The 23,633-nt window shown below is 38.5% G+C and overlaps 1 protein-coding gene across 1 annotated transcript in view; it reads right to left on the bottom strand.

The window, feature by feature from the left end:
* The window catches only part of CNNM1 (cyclin and CBS domain divalent metal cation transport mediator 1), a 580,179-nt gene that overhangs the window by 383,229 nt on the left and 173,317 nt on the right, over positions 1-23,633 (bottom strand). The window contains exon 4 of the mRNA XM_044056831.1: positions 16,076-16,245. Within this exon, the coding sequence (XP_043912766.1) occupies positions 16,076-16,245 (170 nt within the window). The remainder of the gene's footprint in view (positions 1-16,075; positions 16,246-23,633) is intronic.

The following is a 23,633-nucleotide window of genomic DNA, read 5'->3' as shown; positions in this document are numbered from 1 at the left end:
CCATTCCTGCTTGACGCCAATATGCTTCTGCTAGACTAAGCAGGGAAGTCATCTTAGATTTATTCTACTCATGTTTCAAAACTTTCTTTACATTTGGGTCTTGTGAGGTCAGCAAATGTGTGTACAGTCCCACAACTGCAGATCTATACAGGTAATCAATTTCAAGGAGGCCCATAGCTCCTCCGGAATGGGGAATATATAATCTTGGTATGAACTAATTTTTATAAATCATTTGGCGAGCATGAAGCATCCTTCTTGTTTTCCTGTCTAATCTATCCAACATGTTTTGGGGCCGGGTCCACTTCAAAATACCTAAACTCAAAATACTGAGACCAAAATCTCTAAAGCTCAAAATATTGAAACTCAAAATATCGAAAAAAAACCCCACAGTACAGCAACACAACTATACTGCAGCATAACTACATACAGAAACATATTACTCTTCTGCAAGTATAGGCAGGGGGGCAAGCCCCCTTGCACCCCCCCCCAACACACACACACACACACACACACACACTCACACACACTCCCTGTTACTTAAATATATAAACTCCAAGACTGCACTTCACTACACTAAAATGCAATCTTGGAGTTGATATATTTAAGTAGCAGGGGGTGTGGGGGGCTTGCCCCCCTGCTTATACTTGGAGAAGAGTAATATGGTTTGTGTTTTATTTGTTTCAGTATGTACTTGTGCTGGAATATAATAAGTGCTGGCATCCTGTGTGTTTTCAGTATTTTGAGTTTTCAGTATTTTGAGCTTTAGAGATTTTGGTCTCTGTATTTTGAGTTTAGGTATTTTGAAAGTCAGTATTTTGAAGTGGACCCTTTGGGGCCAGTTAATCATTCTAAAACTGTAAGTTAGGACAGGAAGAGCAAATTGGTTTATAGCCTGAAATTTGTTCCTAGATGTCAACGCTGTTTTCAGGATTAAATTGTCTTCTAAAATATTCCTTACTAAGTTTTATTCACATTTGTTCATGTTTTATTGCTGATACTTTATCAGTTCCCCTAATATTTATACACTCCCTCTTCCTCAAGTTCTTTTATATCACATTATTGTCCCAAACTGATGTTTTCTTGGTGCTGCAGTTTACCTGCTTTAAAGGTTGCTTTTGTACACTTATCTAGACCAAATGTCGTCCTTGTATCATCTGAAAAAGTTTTGACTACTTGCAGTTGTGCTTTCAGCTCCTCCTCTGATGAGCTATAGTTTTAAATCATCGACAAAGAAAAGATGAGAGGTGTTTATACTTTGCTTTCTAGGAGCCAAATTATAGCCATGTCCTAATCTGTTAAGTAGACAGCTTAAAGGGTTAAGTGCAAGACAGAATAGCAGCAGTGACAGAGAGTCACCCTGGAATATCCCCCTTTTGAATTTTTATCCCTGGAATAACAGCTTGTTCTTTATCATTGATTAATTGCAAAGTGGTCTGCAACTGTTCAATGGTCACTGCAATGTAATTGATCAGTGTAGGGTGTATCTCATACATTTTTAAGAACTCTTTTTTTATATATGAACGTGGGATACTATCAAATGCTTTTTTGTAGTCAATCCATGCCTTACTTAGATTCTCCCCCTTTTTACAGTTCTCCATTATGATTTTATTTAGCAACAGATGAGCCTTTGTTCTATATGACTTTCTTTTATTAACCTTTTGTTCTACTGCCATGATTGAATTTTCTAATAATGGACTATAAACTCTTTCAGCATCAGTTCCCGTGTATAGTTTATATGTCATCGAAAGGCAAGTTATTGATCTATAATTTTTAGGATAACTTGCAGGTTCACTCTTAGGTAGGAGCATTGTCTTCCTGTTGTTAACCAGGTTGAAGTCTGTTCAGGGAGCGCATATAAATAGTTCTCACTCATGGCTAAATCTTCGTGCAAAGATGTTAACACTTTTAGCCAGAAGTTAGATACTGCATTTGGGCCTGGGGTTTTCCAATTGGAGACTTTTCTTAACTTAATCTCAATCTCTCTGGATGTTACTTCATCCCATTTCACATTCTGTACCTTTGAACTTCTTATTCTTGCTTTTACTTCTATCCATTTAGCATGTTTGTTATGTTCCCCAGGACCTTCCATAGATATTTCTCCAAAATGCATCTATTTCTTCTTTTTTTGGGTGGTCTATCAGTTCCTCTTACCTTGTTTTCCAAATCTCTATAGAACGTTTTTAGGCTCATCAATAAATTGCTTATTTTGTACTTCTCCTTTATATTTATCTGTGTATCTTCTGAGATTTTCTGCCTGTACTGAGATTTTTAGTTTACTATTTGCAATAGTGCAAGCTAGATTCTGATTCGTTATAATATTATGCAATTTCTTTTATCACATCTATTTTTTTAGTATTTTTGTCTATCTGTTCCCTCTTCTATACTCTAACAGTGACACTTGTCTTAACTGCTTTATAATTTTCTGTATTTGATACTTCCATGATTGTATTCAATTTCTCCCCTTCCTTTCCCTCACTGCCCCATGTTCTTGTGGTAGAACTTTATCAGTTATTAATTTAGCTGCACAGTAATATATCCTGTTTACTTCTATTATATCACATTGATCTGTATGGACAGTCCTAATTACTGTGCTCATTTGTTTTATCAAACCTCTGGCTTTTTGAATTTTATTGACCTTCTGCAGTCTATTTCTTTCATTGATCTTAATATGTCTTGTCTATCTCTATTAAATCAAGCAACTATAATCTTAGCTCATTTTCTTCTAAACTAAGGGCACATTTAATGTTCTCCATTTCTTGTGGACATTCTATAGAGAGCGCCCATCTTCCTGTGGCACATTCTCTTCAATATCATTCTGTGTCATCCGTTGCTTTGTCATATGGGAACTCACTGGCCTTATCACTCCTCAACATTGACTGTGTCAAAGTTACCAGTTTCCTGTTCCTTCTCTTGCTGTCCAGCTTCAAGTGAATGTTTATACTGGTTTCCTGTGGAAGGCTCCAAAATATCTTCATATGGCAACTGTCTTGTTGCTTCCCAATCCACTGGTTTCTCCTTAATTTGGATGTCTATTGCTCTATCCTGCTGTGGTTCTTTCTGATTTAGATTTTTTACACTGAATCCTTCACTTCACAGGTGCTCCATAACCTCAGTTTCTATTTCTTTAACTTCTCCATTACTAATCTTCTTTCTACTTTTCCTTTGTCTTCTTATTTTTTTTGTATTGTAAAGTTTTCCATGATTGAGATTCATTTGCCTCTTTCTCCAAATATCTTTGGGGCTACTCTTTTTGTATTGATTAATTTTGCTTTCTCCTTTGCATAAATATTACACCATATTACATCTCTCTTTCTTTCCCATGTCTATATTTCTTCTTCAGATGTATCCTGATCCTCCTGTTTCTTCTTACTCTGGGAACTTGATTCATCAAGCTGTGATGTAACCTGTGTTAGCTCTTCTACACCAAATCCTTCACTTTGCAGGCACTCCATAACTTCAGCTTCTATTTTTTTAACTTCTACTTTACTAATATTTTCTACATTTCCACTGTGATATTTTTTTATTGTGAAATTTTCCATATCTGGATGCCTTTGCCTGTATTTCTCTTTGAATATCTTTGGGGCTGCCTTTTTTGTATTGATTAATTTGACTTTCGACTTTGCATAAATATTTCACCATATCAAATCTCTTTATCAAAAATCTCTAGGTTTTGTTGATTATATTTTTGCACTTCCTCAAATGCTTCTTTTTCCAAACAGATCAAAGTTTCTTGTTCTATATAATGTTTTTCACAAATCTGTTTTAATGCAATTTTTTATTTGACGCTTCTAACAGTTTTTCTTGTGGAGGTATTTTTCTTTCCTCTAATTTCTCTCCTAATTTTTTTTGTATATCTTGTGTCTGGAAATTCTGGGCTTTTTGCATAATAGTAACAATACATAATTTCCTTTTTAGGTTCATAGGTTCATACTAGGCTATCTGCCCAAGGGCATTTATAAGCCTAGCCCATAGTTATGTGGCTTTCGCCACCCCTTTAGTTTGAATAAAAACTATGCCTATCATTTTGCTGTGCCTCTGTCAAGCAGTGACACTGAAGTAATCCCTGGGGTATATCTGCAATCTCCCATCCATTGGTCAAGATTCCTCTTGAACAAGGCCAGAGAGGTGCTCTGCCTCACATGTACCGGGATTTTGTTCCACAGCATAGGGAGTCTCTGGGTGATGAATCTGTCCCTCCAGCACGTTCTATTTATAACCGTGTCAAGGTTTAAGTCTCCCGCCCTTGTGGTTCTGAGGGATCTAGATTTTTTGAGGTGAAGCATATTCATCAAATCTGGGTTTGACATGGCCTTATATGTCAGGCACAGGTCACCTCTGAGCAAGCGGTATGAGGCTGAATAGAGCTGGAGTTCTTTCAGTCGGGCAGCATAAGACATATTTTTGATACCCTTTATCCTTTTGGTGAGGAACTTTTGGGGCCTTTCAAGCTGCAGCAGGTGTCTGGTCAGATACATTCGAGCGGGCATTGTACTCAATCATAGGTCTAATGAGTGATGAGTACAGGGGGACGATGACCTCCCTTGATCTAGATGTGAATCCCTTCATGATCAGGTGGGCGATATAGAAGGTTTTCCTAACTACTTTAGCAACATGAGTGTCAAGCGAAGGCTACTGTCAACCTGGGTCCCCAGATCCCTGATGACTTTTTCTGTGCTCAGTGGATTGCCACCTATATGGTAGCTAGGGGTAACCATGTTTTTCCCGAAGGGTATGACTATGCATTTTTTGGCGTTTAACTTCAGGCCATGGCTCTGGCACCAGTTATCCATTTCTGTGAGGCCCTTCTGGAGGATATCTGTGTCAGATGTGTTTTCGACTATGGCGCCCAGTTTGCAGTCATCTGCAAACTTTGTCAGCCATAACCCTCCTGTGTTTGCTTGTACTTCAGAAAAGTAGATGCCGAACAAGAGTGGACCCAGGACTGAGCCCTGTGGGACACCACTTGTGACAGGCTTTGAGTCTGACATGGCTCCAGCAACTCTGATCCTGTGGGTTCTGTCACTTAGCCAGTTTGCAACCCATCTTGTGATGTATGGGTTTGCATTCAAGCTGATGAGTTTTTCGATGATACCTGAGTGGGGTATTGTGTCGAAGGCCTTTGCCAGGTTGAGGTAGGCTGTATGGACTGCCTTTCCCTCATCAATGGCCTTGGTGACTGTCTCGAAAAAGTCAACCAAGTTTAAGAGGCAGGATCTGCCTTTGACAAAGCCAAACTGGGTTGGATCCAAAGTCTGCAACTTCCCTATGTCTTTATTTATGAGTTCCATTATGATCCTCTCCATGGCTTTGCAGATAAGGCTTGTCAAGCTAATGGGGCGGTAATTTCCAGGGTCTGTGGAGGCACCGCCCTTATGAAGTGGGACCACAGTCACCGTGCGCCACTCCTTGGGTACGTATCCTGAGGTGAGGCTAAGATTAAACAGCTGTCCTAACTGTGGGTTTAATTCCTCGTTGAGTTCGTGAAGCACACAGCCGGGGACACCATCCGATCCCATGGATGCTGTGTTTTTTGCCTTAGTGAGGGCAGTTCTCACCTGGGCGTTGGAGATGTTTGGGGGGCTACAATCCTCTGGAATAGATATCTCTCCTTTTGGGGAGGGGAGAAGTTTGCACTGAACCTGTCAGCCAGTATATTGGCAATGTGTGTAGGTTCAGTAATTTTCACATCATTTTGAACTAATTCTGAGCATATCTGGGAGTTTCCTCCTAAGTTTCTAACATAGCTAAAGAAGGCCTTATGATTGTCTTTAGAGTCCTTGGCGATTTTTCTCTCAAAATTTGCCTTGGATGATTTTATGAGAGCTCTTAGTTTTTTACTTATAATGATCAAAGGTGTCTTACCTTTCAAGGATTTTGCTCTATCTTGTAGTAGCTTCCTCCTTTTGTTGTAGAGCTTGTTTATGGCTGGGGTCCGCCAGACTGGACGCTTGCCTTTGGTACAGAGAGTCTTAGTTTTGTTTGGGATTGCCTGATCCATGCAGTCCTGTAGGTGCTGGTAGAAGTGATTCAGTGGTTTGAGTAATGTTTACCACTGGCTCAGGGGCCTTAAAGGAGACCACACTAGTTTTTAGAAGTGTGAAATCGGCTTTTGAGAAGTTTTTCACTGTGGTCTTTTTTGTTTCAGGTGGGGGTGGGATGAGGACCTCCAGCGAGATTAGTTTATGATCTGATCTCACCAGTGAGGGGTATACTTCCGGTGTTGAACATTTTGATCCCATGTTCGTGATGATGAGATCAAGTATGTTTTCTCCTCTTGTGGGGATGGTGACTAGTTGTTCCATGGCATTTGAGTTTATGAACTCCAGGAATCTTTGGTTTAGAGTGTTCGGCTTGAGTAGTGTTCCCAGTCTATATTAGGGTAGTTGAAGTCACCTAGTATGATGGTGTTTGGAGATACATTTATCCCCTCCAATGTTTTCAGGAAGGCCATGTGAGGTTCCTGAGTTTGAGAGGGTGGCCTGTAACATGCTACAAATTGCAGAGCAGTCTTGCCTATGGTTAATTGCACCTGGATGGTCTCCGATGCATCGTGCGTTGCCACCAACCTTGAGGTGTGGGTGTCCTTTATGAATATGGACACCCCCCCCCTCCTTTCTTGGTGTTGTCCGTATTTTGGGGCCGGAACGCATGATATGAGGTGAAACCTGTCAGTGCTGGGGTGCTCTCAGGAGCCTTGAACCAGGTTTCTGTCACAGCACAGACATCGATGTTCTCCATATTGAGAAGGGCCTCGAGTGCGTGCATCTTGAGATTGAGACTTCTGGCACTGAGCAGCATTACCCTTAGTTTTTTTCCTTTTTGGTGTTCTAGGGTGGTAGGTTTAGAATTTGAGCCTTGCCTAAAAAAGGCAATATGGGGTGGCAAGAGCCTTTGCCAATATCCGGAAGCCCAGGGTGACAGGTGCAAGCCGTCCCTTGCGAAGCAGCGTGGCTTGTCCAGCATGTCATCCCAGGCAGACAGACATTGGATCCCTTTGAATGACACCAGAATTTAAGCCAATTATTAAAGCTGATCATCTTATCACTGTATTGTGGCATCATTCTAGGTGAAGGTAGGATACTGCTCAAGGTCAGGGTCATACCTGCCTGGGCTACATAATCAGAGAGCTCCTCGATGTCCCTTTTCATGTAGTCCAAGGAGGTATGTCTCAGGTCGTTGACACCAGCGTGGACAATGACTGAGTCGTACTTGTACCTGCTGTTGAGAGACCTGAGTGCTTGCGTTATGTGGCGGATTCTAGCGCCCGACAGGCAGCTTACTGTGACCTTCTCTTTACTCAGTCTGGTGAGCGGGACGTCAGTGTGTCTGACTATGGAATCACCAATGACAAGTGTGTCTGGCATTTTGTTTGGCCTTAAGGGCTGTGACTGTTTGACACTCTGACTGTGTGGTCTATGTGTTGCATGTGTTTTATCTTCAATAGTTCACTCTATCGTTTTTATGGCTCTACTTTGGCCTATCAGCTTTTGGGTTTTTGAGGACTGCTACTTCCTTCTACAATGGGGGGGGGGCAGGCATCCTCCCCCTGCATCTGGCCTGGCACCACTGCAGGAATGTTTCCGTATTTTGAGGATTCAACATTGTCATTTTTTCCAGCCCTGGCACCAGTGCGCCTACCAGGATTGGACAAATTTTTTACCCCCCCACCTAGAATCTTAACCCAACTATACTACCACCACTACTAACCACAGTCAGAATTAGCTAGTTGTCTTTACATACTTTAAAATCTTGTCTGACAACTTTGTTTATCTTAATTTGCAACACTTCCTGTATATACTGTTGATAATCAATATACTGTTATTGTATTAAAGCCAACAACCTGTAATGCTGTTTACTATTGCTGCAACTTTGTATCTCTATTTATCATGTACATGATGTGGAGCTTTTCTCCCCGGGCATCTGCTGAAAAAGGACCTTTTTCCAGTCGGAATTTCCAGGTAAACAAATGTAAATAAAATAAAAATAAAATTGTGCACCCAGCCATCTTTTTTTTTTTTTTTTTTTGACCTACTTCTGTCCATGATATATGGTATATAAAATACAGTCTATATGTCAGTGTCGTCTTGGTGAGATTTTGTGAAAAACAGGGTCCATTTTTGGAAGGTACTCACCAAGACTTGCAGATGAATTCAATCATATCAATACTACTCTCCTTTGCTTGCTGACTTATCTCTGCATTTGGACCCCCTGAAATGTCTCTGTGACTTTGTAAAAGATTCTGTACATACGCAGCCTTTGGTTCCACTGTGAAATAAAAGTTAAGTACTTAACATGATGATAAAGATGTAGGACCAGGTACATCATCAAATCTTAGATATAAAACCAGCATGACCTCAAAAGAACAGCACTTAAAACTTCCTCAGTTACCAAACTCCCTCCTTTCACCTATACCAATACACACTGTAGGACCTTGCTCCAAAGTACTGTAAGCCTGTATTAAAGTGGATCCAGTGATGTGGAGAATTGGGCAGGTACTCAAAAAGAACTCTTAAACCCAGACTAACATTACAGGGGATGGGCAGAGGGTTTATAGAAGAAGGGCCTTATCTTCCACTTGTATCATTATAGTAAGTAAGTATCTTTCATACGTAATAGGACCAGTCCATCTTCCTCTACTCTTAAAAAACAGATCCAAGCTTATCTTTTGATAACAGCCTTACATGACCTGTCTTGTAAGGGTAATATTTCCAAGAGAAACTAGGACTAAACGTCTGACAAAGGAACTCAAAATTAATGTCCTATTCACTGTTTAATATTTTTAATTTATTTATTTACTGCAGTTGTTACTGGGATAGTCCGACTAGGCAAACAGATGCCCCTTTTCAGGGGAGGCTTGGGGTGAAAAGCTCCACAGCAGTTGCAAGTTAGATAGCATACAGATATTTAAAACAGTATGCTACAGAAACTTATAAACATTCAAAGAATTTAGCAAAGTATATACAGTAAATAAAATTAGTTACAAGAGTGATATTGATGTAAACAATATGCAGTATGCTTTCCGATATATATTAGGGGTTATGGCAGAAAGAACTGACTAGGAAAGCTAGGTATTAGTTGATGAGGACAGAGTAGAGAAAAAGACATGAATAAGTTTGATTAAAAAGCTTGAGTTGTAGGAAATTATAACTAGAGTTAGGATAAGGATTTAGCCAGGAGTGATGCATGAACATAGCCATATATCACATATTTCTTAGCTGATTTTTGAACAATTTAGCATTTTCAGTTTGTTTAAGAGCTCTGGGTATAGAGTTCCAATTTCTGTGGTATAGTAGGAGTGCAGTGTGTCTCCAGCGAAGTTGTTGTACTTCCTTACTGTCAATAACAGCTTGTTGACAGACTGTAGTGGTCTGTTGGGGTTATACTGCTGGGCTTCCACCTATGCAGGCATTCAGAGTGCGGTATGCAGTTTATACAAGAATTCCAGACTTATTCAAGGATTAGTGGATATCAACCACTGGAAAAAAAAACTCTGTTCTTAAAATTGGATGAAAGCCTAGGTACTGTATTCCTAAGCTCTAACACAGTGCATAGACTAAAGAACAGTTAAGTTAAAGACTTATCTTTAGGTAATGCTGCAAATCCACCAGCATAACAGGAACAGAGCTAGCCAAGGGATTAGACACCCAGTTGTGAAAGGAGTGTTCTAGCAAAGGAAACCAAAAATAGGCTAGAAAAGGTATGGGTTAAATAAACTAAATGAAAATTAATTAAAATCAGCTGTCTGACAGGAATACTGGAAGTCTGGAGACTAATAACCCAAACTCTCTTGAGCAGAAAGACGAAAAAAGGTAGAAATTAATTTTACCAACCTAAAGCTCATCTTTGATAAGGGACCATAAAGAGCTTAAAGGATTGCCTTAGATGGATATAAGAAATAAAATTAATTAAATTGAAGAATAAAAGGGATGAATGTACAACTGAAAAATATTAAATGTCGACTTGGCACTGGTGTCAAAAAGAAATGCATCCAAGAAGTATAATATGGTTATGAACTTGACAGTCTAGAGGTATCAACAAAAGTGAGGAGCATCTATACTCCTCTAAGGATCTGCAAGAATGGTGTACAGGTTGTTCTGTATATAGGCTTTCAAGAACTCAGGGATGATATGCTGCTCAAACAAATGCAATAAAAATGTAACGGGATCAAACTGTGAATAGCAGGGTGACTTGGCCAAGTGCAAGGGAGTAGCTGACTTGATCAGGAAGGACAGGTAGATTTTTTCAGGTCTATATTAAATCATAAAATGCTTAAAAAGCGAATGCTGATTTATCAACCCCATGTAATTGAAAGCTTACAATCCTGAACACTTGGAACAGCAATTCTTTCTCCCAGGGAAAAAAATTGCGGTTCCACAAAAAAATACAAATAAAAACTTCAAAACATTACATAAAGTGGGAGGCTTCGCCCCCACACCCCCTACTTAGATATACCAACTCCAAGATCACACTACAGTGACAAAAATGGCAAAGTAACAGAGGTGGCCAAGTGATTTCTTTCCCAGGGAAAGAAATCGCTTGTATGCCGTTTCGCTATTTTGCTGTTTTGTACTTTCAAGTTCGATCAAAACGCATTTGAAGGATTGCGTCTTCGATTATATAATAGGAACCTGATTTTTTAACCATAAAACAATGAAATGTTTCAAAAACAAGAATCTTAATCAATACATTTTCCATGTTGTTCTCTTCACAGGAAAAGAAAAAATTAAAAGTATGGTATGGTAGAGAAAGAACATGAGAGGAAAGCTCTGCCAAGGTAAGGGCTCCCCTGTACTTCAGGTATCAAAGTGCTGCTGAAATCATAACTAAATGGAGATTAGAAATCCGTCTAAAATAAAGGCTGGTTGTAAGGAGACCATTAGTGTGTAGCTCATCTAGACATCAGTAAAATGGGCTGTGAGAGAATATTTTGTTGTGAAGGAAGGGGGTGACCTATGGCTAGCTGTAGACAGAAACTAAATTTGAGGTTAATTTAGAACATGGGGGAATGTGTTTCAGTACAATCATTGAACATTAACCTGGAAAGTATATGTCAAATCATAACATTCCACGAAATAACTGGTAAACGGAGCAAAGAATCCTAGATCATAAGGATTCCCATTATAAAAGCAAACTTTATTAGAAACCAATAAATAAATGACTATTTGAGTATATCATCCTTATTAAAAATAAGGGCCAATAAAATCTAGGAGTTTTTAAATAAATACAGTAAGTGTTAGGATTTGAAGCATGATTTATGTTATTTATTTATGAAATTATATCCAAGCAAAGTACATGTATTCATGAATATTAGTTAGTTAGTTTTTAAATTTATAGTATTTTTGTATAGAGGAATTGGTATTCATTGTATTTTTGGAATGTCGTGTGCAATATTGAATCTTGACAGTAGAGGGAGATGTTTCATTATGTTCAAACATGTTAGTGAGCACAAGCACTTTATTTTATAAAGGTTGAAACATTGTAATTAATTTAATTCATGTATTTATGTACTGTTTTTATACATATTTTTAATGTTATAGTTTTTAATGCATTTAGTACATTTTAAAGGTTATACATACGTATTTCATAGTTTATGTTTTAATTCAACATTAATATTCAATGAGGCTTGTCGGTCTATAGGTTTATTTTGAATGTGCTTGGGGGTTTTACATTGGTTGGAGGGTTATCAATTTAGTATAAATAGATTAATTAAATGGGAACATATTGTCTGATGAAGTCCAAGTGTTTGGATGAAAACGCTGGCTATTTACTCTGTGTAATTGCGTTTATGTGGATGGTTCGTGGAGCTGCTATTAAAAGATTTGAAGTGGACTCGTGGTTGCAGTTTCCTTTGGCCCGTAGCACTTGTTTGGTGTTGGTTGGTGCTTTCAAGTGCTTTCTGTTGTTTGTTTATTAGAAACCAAACAAATGAATAAGCGCTTTCTTCCAGCTTAACTGACCTTCATCAGATTCAAGTAAGCAGTGAGAAATTATGTGTGTGTCTTTCGGCTTTTCCTGGTTAGGGGTCGCCACAGCGGAAGTCCGGACCGCTAATGATTGGCAGTTGATTTTTACGTACCGGCTTGCCTGGCCTGACACGCAACCTTCAACGAAGGTACGCCCAGTCACGCATGTCTCCACGCAGAAGACGCTCTAGCTGAGAATCGAACCGGACAACGTCTTACTGTAAGGCGACAACGCTACCGCAGCACCACGTTCTTATATATAAAACCACAGGAAATTAATGAATCCAATCAAGGAATTGATGTAACTCTTCAAATAATTCAAACAAAATACACATTTCCTGTATACCATATATGCACATATGTATACAATATGTAAACAAACAAGTCAACTAATAAATAATACATTTTAAAATCACTTAATAGATACTATGTTCTTTGGTGGTTGTGGTGGTTGACTCATCAGCTCAATGAGTCTTGTTAGTTTGCCTTTCACTATCTGCAGCTCAGAATGCAAACTATTAAGTTCATTCCTTTGAAATGGTGAAAAAAGTGTAGGGATCTCGTCCAGAGAATCCATGCTACCAGAAAACCACAGCAAAAAATTGACTTGTAAAAAACCAAAGGATCCAATCACAACTCCACGAAATAACTGGTAAAGGGAGCAAAGAATCCTAGACCATAAAGACTCCCATTATAAAAGCGAACTTTATTAGAAACCAAACAAATGAATAAGCGCTTTCTTCCAGCTTAACTAAAAAATAGAATTTATGAACACATATATAATATTCAAAAGGAAAATACAAACTCTGTTTAGACATATATTGTCAAACAATTCTAACCACAATTTTCGTTTTGCAATACTTGAAAAAGTAGTTTTTAATCCCAGGGGTGGTGATTACAAACTCTTGTTGGAGGAGAAAGAAGTTATACGGCAAGTTAGGTTAAATCCTTCAAACCCCCCGGGAATAAATGATTACATTTCTCTGAAACCTATCTTAAAGTCCAGGGCTTGATTTGTTTTTATTGTTTTAATATTTTTATTTCAAGCATATGTTATACTTTTTATCAGATATTTTATGTACAGTTATAACATTTAATAAGTCATTTAAATAGTAGCATTTTTTTTCAGTTTTTTTTAATATTTAAAGAACATAGTATCTATTAAGTGATTTTAAAATGTATTATTTATTAGTTGACTTGTTTGTTTACATACTGTATACAGGAAATGTGTATTTATTCATTTGTTTGTTTTCTAATAAAGTTCGCTTTTATAATGGGAGTCTTTATGGTCTAGGATTCTTTGCTCTGTTTACCAGTATTTTGTGGAGTTGTGATTGGATCCTTTGTTTTTTTACAAATCATAACATTCAACAAAGATGCCAGAGAAACCACAGGAATTAGGTGACTTGTACTGGAAAATTCCATAAAATATGAACACTGCATATATACCAGATGGTGGTCTTTGTAAACCATGCTGCAGGAATAAGGTCCTAAGTTCAACTGTACATATGAAGTCTTCACGAGATACTCTTTTGCCACTGTGAGCCTCTACCATGAGCAAGTCCCCTTGAGGCAGATAAAGTGGCATCTTACTTTGTGAACTGCCAGTTAAGGCATACAGCTAAACTAGCAAGAACTCTAAAAGAATAATATGGGATACATGGAAAGTTATCCTCAATATAATTAAGTAGCTTGTAATTCACAGATGAGCTCCCAGGGATCCAGCACCATTGCATAGTGGGATGAGGCCTGGACTATGGCTGAGGCCACCTGGGTTTGACTAGCAGCTATCCAGGGAAGAGGATTATGTTGGTAGGCATGGCCTCTCTCATGATCTAGTGGAAGCAGGGCAATGAACAGGCTACTGGGTTGGCAGGTCCAAAGATGTTTGCCTAGGATCCAAGGAAAAACATGATTCCTTGTCATGTGTCATTGTCTAAGACATCTTCTATGACGTTAACATGTAAAAAAGGTAGAATTAGTACCAAAACGTACAAGCTAAAGCCCAATATGTGTAGCAGTGTTGCCTCTCTGGTCCATTTCGTTCCTGTACGAGTTACAACCCAGGTGGGGGAGGGGGTTGAATTCACAAGCAGGTAAGCCACAATAAAATCACTGCACTTATGGGTAAATGTAGAGAGCAGAGGAGAACTCAATAAGAATTCTGTGCTACCACATCAATCATCCCCAAACTGAGAAAACCAGTGAGTACATTTGGCAAAAAAAAAAAAAAATCCTGTGGAAGAAGCTTAAGGCAGTATCTGCTGATGCTAATCACCAGAGTGGTTAACACCAGATGGTGGCTATGGCTAAGCATCCATATATGTTGATGTTGTCATACTTGGAGAGGGAAGGACATTTGAAGGCAAACCCCTATGGGAGTAACCCTTTTCTGCATAATTTACATCATGACCAAGAAAGGCACACTTTTTTACCAGTACCTGAAACATAGTAACCAAAGAATCCAGAACCCATGAGGAGCTCCAGCTAATTTAGAAAATTAATTAAAGAAAGAACTGAAACAGTGCGTGGTTTAAAAAAAAAAACTGATACCATTAGTCTCTGACTAAGTAATACACAGACGTGTGTTTTTCCAAATAAACTTTTTGGTTTATTAAACATTAGCCAAGTAGTATTGATTTTACATAACTAGTAAAATATGCAAACAACTTGAGTAAAACACATAGACAGTAGTAATCAAGAAGTAAGTAAATAGACAGATGAGCCCTTTTTGCCTTATGCTCATTTTAGATCAGAAGAACCCTTCGCTCACAAGGTGAAAATACTCATCTGGCCATTTTCATTCTCGACAATCATACTTCATACATACAACAGGTGCCACAGGGTGCCCTGACAATAATCTGCAAACTTAGTTAACTATAGGTCCTGCTTATCAATTTGGAGATCAGAGAAGTAAATGATGAAAAGGAGGTGTCTTAGCCCTGGGAAACTCACTGGTTAGCTTCATATTTGGAGATGAGGCACCTGCCATATGAATTGTGGTTTCTGTCTTTTAGCCCATTTGCTATCCATGTTAGTACCTAAGGATATTTAAAGCATTTAGCTTACTTACATGGAGAATGGTGTTAGTCACCTTGGCTACACCCAGACATACTGTGTGAAAAGCATGACCTCTTAAAGAATCTGAGTAATCTTGTCAAAAAAGTAAACTCGATTTAATAGACAGGATATCCTTTTGACAAAGCTCAACTGTTGAGAGTCTAGCCAAATGAGACTTGTGATACTGCAATGGATGAGATCAGCTATGACATGAACCGCAACTTTGCACATCAGGCTTGATAGACTGATGGGCCTATAAATACTGAGGCCAGATGCAGGGCAGCACTTGGAAGAGACAGCAGCACTGCAGTGCAAAAGAATCCTATTTAGGTTAAATAGCTGGAGGGGAGGTTCAGAAAGGCCATGTTTTCTGTGATTTATTAAACATCCAAGTATGTTATTAGGTTCCATGGAGGAAATATTTTTGGTCTTTTTGTAGCATCTTCAGAACACATTCCTCTGTGATAATGGGGGTTATAACGGATTCTGGGAATACATGAACCCCATATTTCTCAACTGCCCATATTTTTGCCTTATACTTTTGGTCTGTTCCCCATAATATCTGTGGTTTTCAATTATCAATGATTTGACAGAAGTAAATGGTATAATGGCAAACGATTTGAGTTTCAAACTTCATACCCTGCAGATGCATGCTGATGCAAAACCTGTTATTCTGTCAACCTTCTAAGTTTATAACAGCAGTATTTAAAATGTTGTTGGTCTTTGTCCCACATTATTTTTGGGTGTGTCCAAAATTCTTGTGCTAAGAGGTTGAGGTATGGTAAGGTCTGGATTGATACTTTGGGGGTGTCACTAATCTTGGGGCCCCAACAATGTAGTAAGAGGCCAGTCAAGACACGTTTAATTTGGTGGTGGGTTCTTGTAATTTGGAGGTGGAAAGTAATATTAACATGGGGTTGTCTGATGGATGACTGCGTAGGTATGAATGATATGGGGCTATAGTCATGCTAGAGTCAGGTAGATAATTAGTTACAAGGCTCTTTATGCAGATACCTGAACAACGTTCGCACAATGTCAGTGTTACTACATACCTGAAGTATGAGTACAAAGTAGTCCACAGGCTTGTTTCTCTGGTATAGGACATACTCTGAAGTCTTCCTCTCTTTTTCATCAAACTTAAGTTCCTGAATAACATTGTGGTGTTTCAGCAATCTCAGAAGGATCTTCTCAGACATATAGGATTGCTTAAAGGGTTCCACCTCTGAAGGAAAAGAAAAGAAAATGCATATGAAGAAAATGAAACAAAACAAGCTTCACTGGAAGTTAAATGAAGAACAAGATGTTATATGCAGCTGTTAGATGACAAGCCAAATTGATAGCTGCTGGTATACTCCACACTATACAGAAACACTCAAGATCAGAATTAGTGTGCACCAGTTTGTAGCCTTTACCTTCCATGCTACTTGCAAGCAAAATTATAGCACACACACAGACTTGCCTGGATCACAGTCAGCTCAGCACTGCCTCTAGGTGTGCTTGTCCTGTTTGTGGGCAAGTTTGCTCTTGTGCATCATGATATGGGCTGACATCCTGTTCAGGGCTAATATCTTTGCATTAAATGCCAGAACAGGTTCTGACTCCCCCGTAACTCCAAAATGAATTAAGCAAGTAAACAGAGACAGGAAAACATGTGTGGGTCTAAATCAGCAACATCCTGAACAGAACAGTCAACCAACTTCTTTATTTAAAATAAAAAATGAAATACAAACTTACACAAGAAATGGTAGCCTTAAATGCATGCACTCCATAAAATGATTGGATATCACCCCTTGCAAAGAAAATAAAACACACCTTAATTATAGTTATTATGCCTTTAAAATTTAGCTTAATTTTACAACTATGTTTAAAGTTAAAGCAGTAATTCAATTTTCAAAAAAAAAATCCAAAATGGCTTCCAGTTACATTCATTTATTTTCTTATCAAAAAGATAGATGCAAACCAATGAGTTAATTTCCTCTGGGTTCCCTTCCTACTACCAGGATAGACAGATTTCTGCTCTAACTCGACAAATATTCATTCAAGACCTTGTGTTCTCCCAATGTAGAAGGAATATTTTGCTTTTATCTACATGCAAGGCATTTTGTGCCACAAACATCAACCCTTTTGCGCTAACCCAGAACTGATTCTAGAGCCCATTCTCAACAAAAAAACAGAGGAGACAGTGCAATGCAGTTGGGCAAAATTTGGCCACAGACATTTTGAAAATCTTGCTTAAAAATCTGAAGCCTGGGGCATTCGAAAATAGTAAGCCAGTCAGCATGTGACCTGCAGTGTCAGCAACTGGAAGATAGTACTTCCAGAAATAAGTTTGGCTATATTATGCAATATAATGCACATACCAATAGGGTTAAACAACTTGGCCTATACTATGCACATCTGATGTAGTTAATGAAACTGTAGGTTCATCACCTAGTTTTGTGCTTAGGAAATGTAGGAATCTGAAACAGCTGTGTTATAAAGACTTATGCATGTACATTAAGAATGCTATAATTTAAACTAAAAAATACTGTGCCTTGCTATGATTGCCAGTTTTGTCACTATATAAATAACATTTTTAAACACCCAAAAGTTACCATGAAATATGATGCAAAGTGCTTGAAAGTACCACCAGGCAACAAGGAAATTAAAATCCACAGTTTATTCACAAACCACACGAAAAATATTAACGCTCTTCTATCACAGGTACTAAATGCGTTTTTGTCTCACAATGTGGGACTTAAAGTATTTAACTAGCATAAGCACAACATTTCAGTATCTGATGAAGTCCCACATTGTGAGACGAAAACGCATTTAGTACCTGTGATAGAAGAGCGTTAATATTTTTCATGTGGTTTGTGAATAAACTGTGGATTTTAATTTCCTTGTTGCCTGGTGGTACTTTCAAGCACTTTGCATCATATTTCATGGTAACTTTTGGTGTTTTTTCTACTGGATGCTATCGCTTATCGTTGAACATTTTTAAACACCCTAATATAAGTAAGACATTTTATTTTCATATGTTTGTCACTTGTAAAACCAAGAATGTGATTTACTTAGCCACCTATGAAAAACGGACTTGATTTTATGCTGGAAAAACCAACAGGATGTTAAAAGAAAGGATAGCCCAACACCTATCTGACATATGTAGGAAGGTGGAGAGTAATTCCTTAGCTAAACATACATAAGTTCAGATAAAATGCATAGTTTTACATTTAGGGGTTATAAAAGCCATTGAAAGAAGTATTAAAGGAGGGGATATTGTGTTGAATACTGAGAATGTTGAATATATATGGATTAATTACTTTCAAGCAGATGCCCCCTGGGCTTGTGAGAGTAAAGAACAAGGTAAAATTGATTTTAGTGGATTTTTGTCTGAAAATGTAAAATAAATGTTCTGCATTTCAGTGTGTAGAGTGCACGCAGTTAACTAACTTGCCAAAAACATATAGTTTGGCATTTATTGTTAATAAGAGTCAGAAGAAAAATATTGTATCTTTTATAAGCTATGCAGCTTGTGAGATTTATTATCTACAAGCAGGTAAAGACGAACTCTTGTATGCAGCTGTGTCTTGTCAATATGATATGCAAGATAGGCCAAGGATAAAAGGCGTTATTCTTCAGGAACAGAATGTTTGAAATATGGAAAACAAACTGTCAGCAAACCAGCTTCAAAGGAAACACTTATTATTCTGGCAAATTCTCTAAACTGCTGATGTAGGCAGAAAAGACACTATAAAGATTGGGACATTTTCTTGTGTATCAGAGACTTTGATTATTCTAAGCTGAAGTACATTTTGATGTATATACCTTTCATTGTTAAGCTACATGTAAACCTTGTGTGCAGTAAATGAATGTTGTAACAGCAGAACTGTCTGTGTCTTCACTGAGTAAAGGTACAGACTACCTGAACAGTGTAGTACCACTTTAACAGTGGCGAGACCAGTCTAGTACAAACAACCGTGGGCGGGGGGTGACCTAAAGAGGTGCCTCTCACAGTATAATATTCCAGCGCAGACCTTCTTAGAATCGATTCTTCTCTTCCTAAAACTTTGTCCATTGACTGGAGGACAAACACTGCAGCGCAGTACAGTAATTCTCCTTCAGACAGTTTGTGATATACAAGGTCCAAATTTTCCACTGTCAAAAATCTGTCTCATCAGCATCTAGTAAAAGCCAGCAGAGAATTCTCCCACAACTGATCTCTGTGTCAAGACTAGCCACCTTGTCCTGAACATTTGTGGTAAATATTTTCTTCTGTTTTTCTTTTTAACAATGACTTCAATTTGTGAAAATGCCAAGAAGTGCATTCAGTCTTTTATTTTTGATGTGTCTCAACCATATGCAGATGTGTGGCATTATTTAAATACATGGTATGATCAGCATGTTAGCACCTGTAAGTCTTTATTAGGGAAAACTGACAAAGCATTATGCAAATGGATTGCTACCATTGATTGGTATGTACGTAAAGAAAAAGTGCCACAGAATGTACAAAAATGTGTTATTTGCAATTATTTAAATGTTGCTTTTTGCATGCCTTGTCATAAATGTATTGTGCAAAACCTGGAATACAACCAGGGTAAAGTAATGCCTGAAGCACAGACAATGGCTCTTGTTTCTATATGTCCTGTTGCAAAAGATTTGTTAGAGAGTAATGCAGATGTCAAAGTTTGTACTTTGCAGTCTGATTTGCAGGCATTTAAAGATTGGATTGCTAAAGTTAGCAACCAACAGGATCTTGACCTCATGGGTCATTTTCAAACTTAATGTGATAAATGGAATGCGTCTGGTAAACTGCATGCTGATGCTGCTGAATGTACAAAATAATTTTCTCACTTTTTGAAAGCCTCACAGACTGAAATTAAGACCTTTACACAAACTGTTATTGAACAGGGCAGTAAAGCTGCTGGTATGATAGAAGGGTTAATGAGTAAAATTGTCCATTTGCAAGAAAAATATGACAGGCAACTGGCTGACACACAGCATGACATAATTGTTGCAAGGGAGGAAATAAACACATTACAAGCTCAATTGGAGAGACAGGAATCTGAGGTTCCTAGAGCAGTAGACTTAGCTAATCAAGATCTTTTAAAATTACAAGCCCTGTTAGAAAAATATCAATCTAAAGCACTATAAACTGCTGTTACCAGTCCTATCATAGCCTCAGCATGTTTTTTTGCTGAAGTTTATCATCAGTCTAGGATGTTAGAATCTCTCCCCAAGTGGGATGAACAGAAGATTATTTTTAATAACATGATTACATTTGAAACTTGGGTTCTTAAAACTGTAGGCACTGTATAGAATGATACACTTGAAGATTGTTTATGGAATTTTATTCCTCAGCGTTTCATGGCTTATATTCAGCAAAATCAGTATTCAATACAAACTAAACACCTATGAATGACAGCAGTATTGTTAGCATACACGAGGGGGCAATCTGTCACACAAACACTTTTAGATCAGTTTCAAATGACAGTCTGTGATTCTTCGGAAGAACAAGCCGAACCAGCTGGTATATATGCTAGTTAATGACAGTGATGAAAAAGATATGAAATATGTCAATTTCCAAGAAGCTGTTATACGCTCCTTTTTGGACCATTTGGAAGGTGTCCCAGGGGATATCAAACTTACTTATGAGGAATCTTCAAATACACTCAGAGTTAGTAGATACATTGCTGCAAGCACGTATTATGTGTAAAGATCATGCTATTCATAAGCAAAAGATTTACACTCTCTGTTCTGCACCTACTGTTAGTGAAGTAAGGGGAAGGGGGCGTGGGAGATGGATTAATCAGGGACAGCAAGTCCCACAGCAGGTAGCAGGACAATCACGTCGAGGGCAAGTTATGCAGGGGCAACAATAGGCATCATCAGCTCCCCCAGCCACTCAGTTACCTTCACAAGTTACTCAGTCTACAGAACATCCTCCAAAGAGACTGCCTATTTGTTATTCTTGTAAACAGGTAGGTCATACTAAAAATGATTGCAAATATTATCGCAGATGGCAAAGGGTGAGTTTCTTACCGTGAAAAATTTTGATAAGCCACGTGTACCACGACAGCAACAGATAATGCAGCCAGAAGAACAAACAAAGCAGTACACTTCACAACAATATGTGACAGACGGATATAGGGGACTACAGCAACAACCCCTATATAGCACAAATACTCAAGTCAGTGTTCCCAGTACAGCAAAGGGATGGTGTGACACCAAGTGTCAATGTACAAGGTAATATTGTTAGCACACAGGATAGAACTGTTCCTTCTGACTTTGTTCTTGATGGACCAGTAAATCCTAATTATCAGCAGCAAATAGCCTTGCATCATGAACTTAATCGATCTTCTTATGTTGACTGTGAAGAGGTCGAGGAAACACTGCAATTATGTCCTTTGCAGTCCAATACCACTGATGATTCGAGGTGGGAAGTAAGTAGATCAACTATAGGGGTGTGACTCCTCCCACCCAAGTCTCTTTCTTGACTAACTTCAAGAAAGGGAAAGATGGACGACCACTTATCAACATTTGGGTAGAGGGGAACCTGTGGAAAGATGTTCTTCTAGATACAGGGGTGACTGTCTCAGTGACAGGTAGGCATTTGCCTCCTGACTTGTCTAAATGTACATGTATTTCAGGCTTTAATGGCTCTGGATGTCTAGCCATAGGTAGTAAACCTGTACACGTACAATTCTCCCATCAAGGGGAACCAGTGAAAGGGGTATTTTTGATGCATAATTCTTGCACTTCCACAATCTTGGGAATGGGTATATTATCCAAAATGGGAATTGTCACAGATCTTCCTAATGGCATTATATGGCAAGGACAAGGTCCCATCTTGTGTATGATTGAGGCAATACATGTATCAAACAGTTCTTAAAAGGGCCGTACTGTCAGCCCTATTGAAAATGAAGTATGGTTAAAGGTAAAACAGTTCCCTACGTTGTGGTCTCAAGGGCCCATAGACTGCGGGAAGCTACAGGAAGCAGTTTCTGTAGGTAGTGACGAATATTTTATTCCACCGTTTCAAAAACAGTATCCGATCCCAAAGGAAGCAGAGACAGACGTACAAAATTGCATACAACGATGGCTTGATGTGGGAATAATTCAAAAGGGAAATAGCCCTACAAATTCACCCATATGGCCAGTTAAAAAGAAAGAAAGATGGCACTTACCGACTGATTATTGATCTACAAAAAGTAAACCAATTCACGACTCCCCGGGCTCAACTGATCCCAGGGGTCCCAGAGTTAACAGCAAGAAGAAAACCACGAAATTGGTGGTTTACGGTCATAGAATTAGCTAATTTTTTTTTTTTGCAGTACCACTGCAGAAAAAAGATTGGCAAAGGTTTGCCTTTACTTTTCAAAATGAACAGTATGTCATGATGCAGTTACTGCAGGGGTTTCTAAACAGTCCGGTTATATTTCACCAAATAGTTGGACGAATACTACAAGGTTTAGAATCTGTTGATTCTGTTCTGCATTACACTGATGACATACTAATACAGTCTGAAACAAAAGAACAGCATTTAGCTAAAGTGACACAGGTCCTTCAAACACTGCAGGAGGCAGGGTTTAAAGTTAAAAGTGAAAAGGTACAATTCATGTCATCTGAAGTAAAATTTCTAGGTACTATCTTATGTCCTTCCAGGCATACTCCTTGTTCACAGAGGTTGCAGGGAATTTTGCAAATGGATAAACAAGTTATCATTCCAGATTTGCACAAATTTCTGGGTATCATGAATTATAATAGCGAATTCATAGAGGATTATGCCAGCATGGCAGCTCCTCTGTATGACATGCTTTCTAGCCAGAAAGAATTACCCTTTCTGGAGTGGGGACCAAAAAAATAATACAGCTTTTTGTGATTTAAAGACAACATTGGCAATGGCAAAGGCTACACAATTAGTAGCTCCAAGTCTAACATGTCCTTTTGTGTTACAGGCAGCAGCTGGACCCAACACACTCTCTGTTGTGCTTTTACAGGAGTGGCCTTAGGGCTCTGATTCTAGAATGGAAAAGACTTTACACCCCATTACATTTTTCAGTAGGAAGATGACACATGTTGAGAGGGGATATCACCCATGTATTCAGCAACTATTGGCCATTTACTGGGGTTTAAAACAAACTGAATACCTAACAGCTTTTCTAAAGACATTATAGTACAGACACCACAATATGTCATGCAGGCTTTGGTAAATGAGACTCAGCTAAATAAACAGATTGAACAATAATCACATTAATAAAACAGAGTACATGGACGATTTAACAATAATAATGTCAATAATAAGAGAGATGAGACTTTCACTAGAAGCAATTCGTTATCATCAGCTTCCGTGCCTGCAATGGGGGCGGAGGCAGGAACAAACAATGTCATTGGCCATGACAATCCACGAGTTGGTACAGGCAACGTAATGACGTCAGCAGGCAGAGTAGTAGTGGAGGCGATGGTGCATTCGAATGGCGTGGATATAGCTAATACTTCGCAAGCACAGGAATTGAGTGAAACAGTTGATTCAAGTACAAGGGTCGTTAGAAGAAGGGTACCTGATATAACTCCTTCTGAATCTACTGTTACTTCCAATCAAGAAGTGTTCATCAAGGGGAATGGATTTCA

This window comes from Protopterus annectens, chromosome 14.part0, assembly GCF_019279795.1.
Source record: "Protopterus annectens isolate FY-2018-M chromosome 14.part0, PAN1.0, whole genome shotgun sequence".
Classification (NCBI taxonomy): Eukaryota; Metazoa; Chordata; order Ceratodontiformes; family Protopteridae; genus Protopterus; species Protopterus annectens.
This window is presented reverse-complemented; position numbering and strand designations above follow the sequence as displayed.